The 10,569-nt window shown below is 48.7% G+C and overlaps 1 protein-coding gene across 2 annotated transcripts; it reads left to right on the top strand.

The window, feature by feature from the left end:
• Positions 1 to 397: 397 nt before the first annotated feature.
• Prl (prolactin) lies at positions 398 to 8,615 on the top strand. 2 transcript variants are annotated; one of them, XM_005329152.4, is made up of 5 exons: positions 398 to 425; positions 2,720 to 2,892; positions 4,271 to 4,378; positions 6,046 to 6,225; positions 8,292 to 8,615. In XM_005329152.4, exons 1-5 carry the CDS (start codon positions 398 to 400, stop codon positions 8,481 to 8,483), a joined length of 681 nt encoding a protein of 226 aa, XP_005329209.1. In that variant the 3' UTR covers positions 8,484 to 8,615. The 2 variants fall into 2 exon arrangements, with proteins under 2 accessions (XP_005329209.1, XP_077874748.1); XM_078018622.1 differs by having other exon boundaries at positions 2,717 to 2,892.
• Positions 8,616 to 10,569: the final 1,954 nt, after the last annotated feature.

The following is a 10,569-nucleotide window of genomic DNA, read 5'->3' as shown; positions in this document are numbered from 1 at the left end:
CTACAATGTATACGTTCAAGAAACTGCAGAGAGAGAAGCAGGTGAATTTTCAAGTAAATGACTTCTATCGATTTACAGATCCTCCAACCCAAACTAGTCTCCTGATCTCACCTTCATCATTTCTCTCATTTCCTTTTGGTCTAATTAATCAAAATCCTTCATTTCTAGCCAGTTTGTCTTCCTGAATATGAATAAGAAATAGAATACCATTTGATGTTTGAAATTATGGAGGTAATCTCAATGACGGAAATGGATGGCCCCGGAAAAGGGAGGAGGGTGCCTGATTAAATATATTCATGAAGATGTCAAAGGTTTATAAAGCCCAGGCCCATGGCAGAGAATGCTGTGGACGGCCAGGTGTCCCCTGGAGAAGTGCATCTCTGCAAGGGTCACCACCATGGACAGCAAGCGGTCACCATGGAGAGGTACGTGCAGCAGATCACTGGGTTGTAGGCTTTACCATCACACCTGTGGGGTGAGTGTGCAATTTGGCTGAGAGCGGGAGGTTCGGGCTTATAGACTTGGAAGAACTATCTGACCATAGACCTAGGGAACAACTATCTATACAGGACACAAAGGATAAACCAGTGGTTCAGAAATGGAGGCGTCGAATCCCCCTTTCTCTTGGGGACATTTGGCAATGACAGGAGACCTTTGGTATGGTCTTCACTGAGGTGCCAGAGTCCAGGGGAGGTGCACCTGTGACTAGCAGGATCCTTAGGTCCTGCAAAGCATGGGACAGCCCCCACGAAAGGGCTCATGCAGCTCAAAGCCCAATATGGCTGGTGTTGAAAATAACTGATAGAGTCAGTGCACCCCAGTTGCCCAACTCACCCCAACTCCTGCAGGCAAGGCCAGCGTTGCATGGCCCCTGAGCCCTCATGGGGACTGGCCACCTTGAACCAGCCCCTCTGTGGCCTTCCTCTCTGACACTGTCACGTGCACGAGGACAGCAGATGGGTGTCTTATTCAGCCTTGTCCATCTGGCTCAAGCCAAATGGCTTTTCTAAAGGAAAAGTGACGCAGTACAAACTAATCACTTTTCCTTCTTGGTGACATTTGCAGAAAAAGTAATTTAGAACGATCCTGAAATGTGTTTATGAAATGAACAAAAATATAGATTTGACCTCATCTTTGACTTCAACAATCTTTCAGATGAAAAATGTGTAGATAAATACGCTCAGAACATCTATCCAAGTATCCATTTCCTAGAACTGCTTTTCCAGTTTCTCTGTGTGCAAAGAACATTCCACTCACCCATAGAGATACAATATCCATTTGGCCACACTATGTACTACAACGTGCATAAGATAAAGTTTTGGAAGCGTCGTCGTATGTTTGGGAAGTTAAAAGTCCATATTATGAACCATTTCATAATATCACTTTGATTCTGTGCAGCTAAAAGCTTGCCTAGTTATATTTTATACCAAACAATGTTTGGGGTGTGGTTAGTGTTTTAGGTACTTGTGTTTGGGTACTTTTACTTTGGTAAATCTTTGACATTTGCCAGTTTACGTTGGATGTTTCCAACTGCACTGCTCAAAGCTTCTGTGGAACTTAGTTTTCTGAGAAAAGCATTTTTATTTCAGATTCTTTTGGAGTAGTGTCACTGAAGTTGGAGGTGATTTTAATGTGGTGGCTTCATGCCGGTTCTGGTTCTTTCCTTTGGAGAGTGTAAATTATTGATATCTCAGAGGTCTGAATCTGTCTGTCTGTCTGCTGAGACAGTAAATTGGTCTGAAGCCACAACTGAACCTGGTCAAAGACTTTTAAAGTGAGAGTTTCCTAGAGCAGGGAGAGTGGATGAAAACCCAGCTTCCTGGGGAATCTGCACTCTGGAAGCCAAAGGAAAAGAGTTGTTCTTTACAAAGAGCAGCTGTACCTCTGCAAACACTGCCTCACGATGCTGGGGTGGCTGCCTGCCACTGCACAGGTGTAGGTGGAGAGCCCACAGGTGCGTACCGTGTGACAAGGTGAAGTGCAAAGACTGCACAGTATTGGTGCCTGTCTCCCCCACCTGCTACTAACAGGACTTGTGGAAAGTCACTTAACCTCTCTAAGCTGTCTGTCTCATCAGTATAATTTGATGACAATTACAAAGGCTCAGACTATTCACAGGCAATTGTACAACTCAAATTTAGAAAAAGAAATAATTGAAGCTTTGGCCAAGCACACGAAGCCAGGGTGTGGGATTGTCAGGATGAGGACGGGAGCCCAGGCCATGGCGTCCCCTTCATGATGGGATGCTCCTCAGGCTCAGGACTAGTGTTCAAGCAACTGCCTGTTTATTCCTGTCAGGCATGAAGACGAAACATGATCTATGCTAGTCTTGTCCCCCGTGCAGAGATCAGACATTGAGCTAAAAAATTACCAACTCCAGGAGAGTCTGCAGAGAATTTGCAGGAACTCCGGAGACATTAAACTCTCTTAAGAGAATGACTTTGACATCCGGGCTCAGAATTAATTGAAGCTCCAAATGTTTGCAGAGCCCAGAGGGCCTCTGGCAGGAACACAAAATGCAGGAAGCCACGCCCTTCTCCAATTCTGCGTATCTGCAGAGATAACTTGACATCTAAGTGTGCACAGTGGACGGGTGGATGCTCCCCACCCAACCAGGCAGAGGAGGACAGGGGGCGCAGGGCCTTCCCTTGGCAGGATCGCCTGTGATAACCTCAGCCGAGCACACCCCTAAGAGCGGCTTGTGTTCCTATCTAAGCAGGGTCACTCCTCCTGTTGCTGGTATCAAACCTCCTGTGCAAGAATGTGGCCTCCCTGCCCATCTGTCCCAGCGGGGCTGTCAACTGCCAGGTGTCCCTCCGAGACCTGTTTGACCGCGCAGTCATCCTGTCTCACTACATCCACAACCTCTCCTCGGAAATGTTCAATGAATTTGTAAGTACCTCGCATCCGCCTCTCCCCGGGGCAGGCTCCACGCCAACTGCTGGGCTGTCCTACCGCTCGCCCGGAAAGCCTTGCCAGCCAGATTTCAGAGAGCATCCCGTTGGAGCTCAGAGAAGCACCATCCAAGAAAACACGGGACAGGAGGAAGGGAAAGTCTCGTGGACTCTCAAAAGTCTCAAAGAACGTAGTGACCTCTTAAAACCGTATTCCACCTTATTTTTTATCAGAGGTTTTTAAAAATCTGAACCGACTGCCATAAAGTCCTGCTAGGCGGGGCTCAGGAACAGTGCCGATTTCTTCTCTGGCACAGAGAGCTCAGTTCCCTGGGTCCTCTTCGCTCAGCACCCTGAAGACACCCAGAAAGTAGCTACACGGCAGGATGTGAGTGGACTAGGCCTGATCAAGAGAGACTGGATCCATCCTGATAGGAGGGGAGGGGTCAAAATAGCTTTTCAGAAACCGGAAAACTCTAGGGCTGGGTTAGAAATGGAAACAGGCTCTGTGTCCTTGATGAAGGCCCTTGGGAAGTTGAGCTCTCCTGGGTCAGCCAGATGTGGACAACGGCGCTTCCATACATCAACAGTCCTCCTGAGAGCATGTGGCTCAGGTTCCAGAACGTTCCTGCACACTCTTCTTGCCGTGCACCATATTTTCCGTCATTCTCCATCTCTGACTGGCCATCTCTTCCCATTCTGCCTTGCATTCCCTTTAAACTTTCCCAATTTTTGTTAAACACTAGTTTTAAAGAATAAATATTGATCTCTGTATTTTTTTCCTTGTTTTATTCTCAGTCCATGGCGCAAACTCTCTTACATTTGTATATGCCCTGTTTTTTTTCTGACTCATTTTTTGACAATCCACAAAAGTTCCCTGAATTCCTGATGCGCTTGGTGAGGTGAGGGTGTGGGCATTCAGAGCAGCTGGAAGAGAAGCGAGATTTCCTATCACCCATCCAAGGAAAGAAGACCCATGTGGACTCGCAGGCAATAAGAGATTAAATGGCTGAACTTATGTACATACGCAACGTTGGCATTTGACTCAAATACCCAAGGAAGACGGTGGTGAAAAACACCTCATAGATCTTAGGTTTGCTATTTTAGTGGTCGTTTTCCAAATTATAACTTGTAGGGAGGTGGGAAGGAAGGGTGATACAGCACGGGAGTCATAAAGGAAGTAGGAAAATGAGGTGGAAAACGTGAGCTTCAGAGCTGATGGAAAAGAGTGGGCAAAGGGTTGACGCTTCGGGTTCCATTTTTAGGCAGCTAACGTTTTTTAATTACCTATCCACCGAATGTCTTCATATTCTGCTAACGGATTCATGTGTTCAATTCTCAAACACCAACTGATTGGATCTCCTGCTCCTCTCCAGGACAAACGGTACGCCCAGGGCCGGGGGTTCATCACCAAGGCGATCAACAGCTGCCACACCTCCTCCCTCTCCACCCCTGAAGACAAGGAGCAAGCCCAGCAGATCCACGTGAGTCCTCAGCGGGCCTCGAGCCTGAGCCACTGAGGCCGGACACGCGTGGCCATGCCGTAGGGCATCAGCGGGTAATGGTGACCGCAGGCACAGAGAAAAACCAGGAAGAGAGAGCAAAGGAAAATTGTCACAGTGCAGTTGATAACCTGTAAGAAAAGCCCAATGCTACCCAAGGATTTAGTGTGGGGGGTGTTGTCCGTGCGGATGACATTATTCTGACCATGCAGGATTACGGGTGCTAGACTGTGGGGGCTGGATTGGCCATGCTCGGTAAATATCCACTCAGGTACACAACACAGAGACGTAAAGGCAATTCTTATCTGTTACTCGAGACCCCTCCTCTGGAGCCTTTGCTGTCCCTGACCACTGCGTGATTGGAATCCTCTCTCCTGGGCCTTCTAGACTCCCCTCTGCTCTGCTTTGGCCTCTCTAAAACCCCCTTCCTCGTCACTGACACCTCTGCCCTCCCTAGGTCTTCACGGAGACTCCTCCACCAGGCAGGTCCATCAGACAGGATGTCAGGTTTCTCACCAGGGCAGCTCTGACCCGGTCGATGACAGCGCTGTCTGCCGGTCCAGCCCAGGCGTCCACCCAGCTCTGCCTGTTTTGTCAGGGTGGCTCTGTTCTGATCCCCTGCCAGAACCACAGCCTGAACATGTTTTAAAGTAAACACCATCCTGTGTCCACCCCTCACACAGCACCTCTGTTCTCCCTCCACGCTTTTCCCAGTGGCCTGGGTATTCTGTCTGTCTGCTGTGCTCATTAATAACGATGATCCTCCTAAGAGAAAGAGGAGGGCCAGGGAACGCTGGCGGAGGCCACCCCAGCCAGCACTTCACAGAGCGCACGATGTGCGTTCCTGCTCTTCTCGTTTCCCTGTTTTTAGTGCCACGCCCACTGGACTCTGCCCTTCCTGACCACTAGAGCAGCTACAGACACCAGCACAGCCAGTGCTTTAAACCTACCCATGATCCTACTATTCAGCATAAACTGGGGGATAAAACTCCACTGGGACTTCCATCTGCTGTTTGAGGATACCACTGTCCCCCCACAGGCTGCTCTGCCCGAGGCATGGGGCAGGGAGCTGTGCAGAGCCAGGGAGGCACACCGGGAGCGCCATGTTGTGTTTGTGGTCTCTTGGCTCCAATATCCCAAAATGAACCTGAAAATCACTGAGATGTTAATGAACCAACCCGGTTCATTAGTGCGAGCGAATCCTTGGGTGACAATGATCCGTGTCACTTGTCACGGATCCTGGTGGAATCTAGCTTTCCCCAGGCAGGTCCCGTGAGTGCCTACTGATTTCCAGCAAAGCCCGGCTCCTCTCCGTGGAGAAGCAAAGCAGTCACACACGACAGATCAGACTGAGTGGGTAGACGGAGGGCGGGATTCCAGAGGGTGAACAGAAATGTTTCCAATGAGAACGCTCCTTGGAAAAAGTTGTCACTCAAATCAACTAGTTTTTTTTTGTGTCACTTTAGTGCGGTCTAGGCCCTTGACTTAAATTTTACTTTTCTATAATTTTTATCATTTCCCCCCAAATTGGATAGACACACAAGAATAACCAAGGGGTTCTGTAGTTCAGCCTGTCTGAGCAGAGACCCCATTAGGCAGCCCTGCTAATCTCTGCTGCTTCTAACGGGTCCCTCAACGTGGCCCCACAGCACGAAGACCTGCTGAACCTGGTCCTGCGCGTGCTGCGCTCCTGGAACGACCCTCTGTACCACCTGGTGTCAGAAGTGCGAGGCATGCGCGAGGCGCCCGACGCCATCCTGTCCAAAGCCATCGAGATCGAGGAGCAGAACAAGCGCCTCCTGGAGGGCATGGAGAAGATAGTGGGCCAGGTAAGCCCCCGGGCGCCCCTGCTGCCCTCCTTAGTGAGGGAAGTGGCCTCCCCAGTGGGAAACGGGTTTTCAAGCGCCTCACTTGGCAGAAACAAAACCTGGTCTTCTTTTTCTGGACAGCTACTAAAGTAAGCCAGCTCCTCCTCACTGGTCATGTCAGGCTCCAGTGTGACTGAGCCGAAGGGATCTCTCCTGATACTTGGCAGGTGCAGAGTCCCCTGTCCTGTCCACCACCCACCAAAGGCGCTTCCCTTCCTGGGACTGGTGGTTAAATATTTTCAAGGGAAAGAAAACCAGAGAACAGAATTGGTGAGAGGGAACCATTCTTTCTCGTTTCTCCTCACATCAGAGGATGAGAGTAGGGGAAGGAGCAAAGAGGGAATCAAATCCAGAGGGAGCGGTCCCCTCCACCCGACGCTGCCCAAGGAGAGTGAAAAGAGGAGGTCACAGTGTTTGTGCTGTCCCCTGAGCTCTAGCTCTCAGGTGCCACCAAATGGAGGAGGGTGTATTTCTGGAAAGTTCCTTATTTTATAGTTTAAAGAAAGTTGCTTCCCTCTAATATTTTAGTGCTTATGGATCCTAAGTCAAAACTCATATCATTGCATTTAATCTCCCCAAATAACTTCATACTCGGATCGAATTAGTATTTTCAATATGTATCTCCATTCAGATAGAATCATTTCAACCCTGGTGACATAACGGCTAAGCCGCTCTCTGAAGTTCTCAGAAATAATGTATCGTCTAAAGAAAAACATATGATTATAGAGATAATAACAGAAGCAATTTCATATTTTTCTTTTTGTGTACCAAGTACACGTTATCATGTGTCATTTCTGTCATTTTCATGGAAGGAGAATACATCCAACACAAATACAAGGAACATTTTAACCCAGGAACATAGGAAATAAACACCTTGATTTCAAGTTATTTTCCTCATTACCGTGAGCCTACTTCCTGAGGTCACTCATTTATTCTATAATACTTCATTTTCTGATCCCTTTTTCCTACCATTTATTTATTTACTCTTGTTCCTATCCTTGTACCTTGCACAGTAAATTCTGTCTTAGGGCTCAAGCACCGAAAATTCAAGCATAAAAAGCATAAGGCGACAGACAGACAGACAGACACACACACACACACACACACACACACACACACACACTCACACACACACTAAGTTCTCATAGGAATCCAGATTTTAAAATTATAGGAGTGAGCTCAGCAGACCAGGTCTGTGATCGTGGGACTGTGTACCAGCTGGTCTCCAGGTCAGCGGACATCCTGCAAGGTGCCAGGATGGCCCCTTGGGCTCCAAGATCTCCGGGGAGTCCTAGAGTACAGAGGAGCACATGCTCCCTCTCTCTGCTGTGGAGCTGGTTCTGTGATCCCCATCTTGCCCCCAGCCCAACTCACCAGCACCACTGAGGGACAGCTGTCCCCCGGCACCTGCCCGCCCCTAGCTGCTCCTCCCAGGACCTCCCACCAGGGAGCTGGAAAGACAGCCGCCGTCCCCCTTAGAAGCCTGGAAGGTAGCTTCCCTGGCAGAAGATGGTCTTGGTCACAGTCATCACTGAGCTGGCCACACCTTCACGCAGTGAGTGCCACCCACCTGGCGCCTAGGGCTTTGGAACACACACGTATGGAGAACAGATTCAGCTCAAAGCAAGACACCATCAAAAGAAATCAGGTACCAAGGACACATGGGGGCAGATTCGGGAATGTAGACGTTCTTGAAATGAGAGAACAGAAGCCAGCTGCTCCGTGGTCCCGGGCTCAACTCCATGCCGACCTTCCAGGAACACCTTCTGGTCTGTCTGTCTGTCTGCTCCTGCAGGAAGGCTTCACCTGCAGGAAGACCCCTTTAACACTCACACACATGCTCTGCTTTGAGTTTTTAGATGACTACTAAATTCATGGTGCCTTCGCTTAGATACATAAAAACCAGAATCTATGCCTTCGGGTTTATATCCTGATGTCTTCCCTAAATCTTGATTTAATAATGAGAAGCCTGGAGGATCATCGGCAAACTCTAATCACGTGAAATAATGAGTGCCTTTCTTGGTTAGGTTCACCCTGGAGTCAAAGAAAACGAGATCTACTCGGTGTGGTCGGGCCTCCCGTCCCTGCAGATGGAGGACGAAGACTCTCGCCTGTTTGCTTTTTATAATCTGCTCCACTGCCTGCGCCGCGACTCCCATAAGATTGACAATTACCTCAAGCTCCTCAAGTGCCGCATCGTCTACGACAGCAACTGCTGACGCCACTTCGGAGATGGTTCTTAAAGGCCCATCCCTTGGCGGGCTTCCGTTAGTTGTCGAGCACTTTAATGCATGCGTGGGTGTATGGGTTCCTTCTCAAAAAAATAAAAAAAATCTGAATCTTTAGAAATGTCATAATCTGAAAAAGTCAATATGTCAAAGTTTTTTTTTCTCTCCCTCTAATGCAAAAATCAAAAGAAAATCTCTCTCTACCATTGAGAAGCTTCTGTCAAAAACCATCACAAATGACAAAAGCTAGCCTGGTAAATAAGACGGCCGGCAACTTACTTAAGAATCACAGCCAATAAATGTGGGTCAAGTTATTAGGGCCCTAGTCCGATTACTATGACGCATTCGAGTCCTGTGAGAGAGGAGATTGGATTGTCAGGATCCTTACGAAGGCCAGCCACGTTCCCTGAGCTAACTTTCACAGTGTTGTGACAGACAGCGTAAGTACTAGGTAACAGCCGTGGCCCTAAATAGCATGAGATTTACTGAAGAGTCTAAAAATTGTTAGGATACAAATGTGCAACGGCTTCAGATTCCTCTAACAGCTGTCTTCACCCATATTCCACTGAATTCCCACCCCCTCAGCATCATCTTGGACATAGATATATGTTCCGGTCACTTCGGGCCTAACAAGTCCACTCAAGTTTCAACTCCATCTCCTCTTTGAATTATTAATGCTTTCCCTTCCCTCTAGAGTGGCTCAAGGGACACAGCAGGGACAGCAGGTATGGTCTGTTCCTGTAAGGTTTCATCCTCTCCTTCCGGGTCTCCATTCCCCTGGTGGATACAGTGGAATGGGATAGAGGACCAGGAGAAAGGGAAACGTTCTGAAATCACTGACCTAGGAGGGGTTGCCATGGATTTCTCCTGGCTGCAGGGGCTTGAGTTCCCTGAGGGACAGGTGTCTCTCTTGTGAGGCATGCTTGTGATCCTCCAGACACCCGCCAAAGGGGACACTGCACTCTTTAGTGTATTTATCAGAGAAATACTCAGACTCCATTCTCCTGTGCTCCCCACGGCTCCGCCATCTGTAGTGTTCGTTACAGCCTCTGCCATTGCTTGTCCTTCACCCTAAAGTCAAGGTCAGCTATCTGCCAATGAACTCAGAGGGCAGGCATGCACCAGAACACCTCCGAGCAGTGGAGTGGAGTGGCAGTCATCCCAGACCACTGCTGACCCCTCCCGGGGGTCTCTACAAGTTCTCTCCTCTGTCCGTGCAGCAACAGAGCAGATCAGAAAGCCGGGTCCTTTAGCAGACATTCACAGAGGAGGAGATGCCATTCTCCCCTTCTCCTAAGCCGAATAAGTCAGGATCCGATCAACCATGGTCTTAGAGTCAGCATCACGAACATTCTCTACCAGGCCACAGGGGTGGGCCACCCCCAATACCTAGGCTTCCATTCACTGGGTCTGGACAGAGGTGAGTGGTGAGGGTTGTCCAGCTGCCTCTCACAGGGGCAAATGGGCCAGTCCTCTCCCCCGCCGTCCGTCCAAGGCTTGCTGCTACCAGGCTGCTTCTGCCCCAGGAGCAGGGGCAGGGCTCCTGTGGGCAGTTCTTGAAGGAGTGGAAAAGCAACAGGGGGCATCCCTTCAACATGCTGATGGACTGAGATACAAAGATGGAGTGGAAGAGAAGGAAAGAGAAGAAGGAAGGAAGGACAAGGTAAAGGTCACTGAGTGCAGTATCCCCGCAGAGGATCAGAACAGCTAGAATCCTACCCTTGGTAAAAACCCGCGTCTTCCTTTATTTTTATGCCCCAAAGGCAAATACCATCCAGTTCTCCTTCCATTTCCCTTTTCTCTCCTCTCACTTTTCTGAAAAGTCCAATCTTATCAAAAGCATGTCTGTCTTTAATCTGAGTCGTTATAGCTATAGATCAGCAGAATTTGGAATCTCTACAGATGAGAATTCAAGAAAAATTTCCTCCTTTGTTATTTTTAAAAGGAAAAATAAATAAATAAAAACAAAGAAGGAGAGAGAGAGAGAGAAAGCCTGTCCCACACTCACAGAACCATCCGGGCAAACCCATCTCTTCCCTCACGGCCAGTTTTGACCTGGGTCTGCTTTGTCCTGTCA

The sequence above is a fragment of the Ictidomys tridecemlineatus genome, chromosome 8 (assembly GCF_052094955.1).
Source record: "Ictidomys tridecemlineatus isolate mIctTri1 chromosome 8, mIctTri1.hap1, whole genome shotgun sequence".
Taxonomy (NCBI): Eukaryota; Metazoa; Chordata; class Mammalia; order Rodentia; family Sciuridae; genus Ictidomys; species Ictidomys tridecemlineatus.
The sequence above is the reverse complement of the archived record's forward strand: the minus strand, read 5'-3'. Positions and strand labels throughout refer to the sequence as shown.

Coding starts and splice junctions, on each gene's coding strand:
- Prl (XM_078018622.1), top strand. CDS start 398: ATGGACAGCAAGCGGTCACCATGGAGAG. Junction 426..2,716: donor CAAGCGGTCACCATGGAGAG/GTACGTGCAGCA, acceptor TTCCTATCTAAG/CAGGGTCACTCCTCCTGTTG. Junction 4,379..6,045: donor AGCAAGCCCAGCAGATCCAC/GTGAGTCCTCAG, acceptor GTGGCCCCACAG/CACGAAGACCTGCTGAACCT.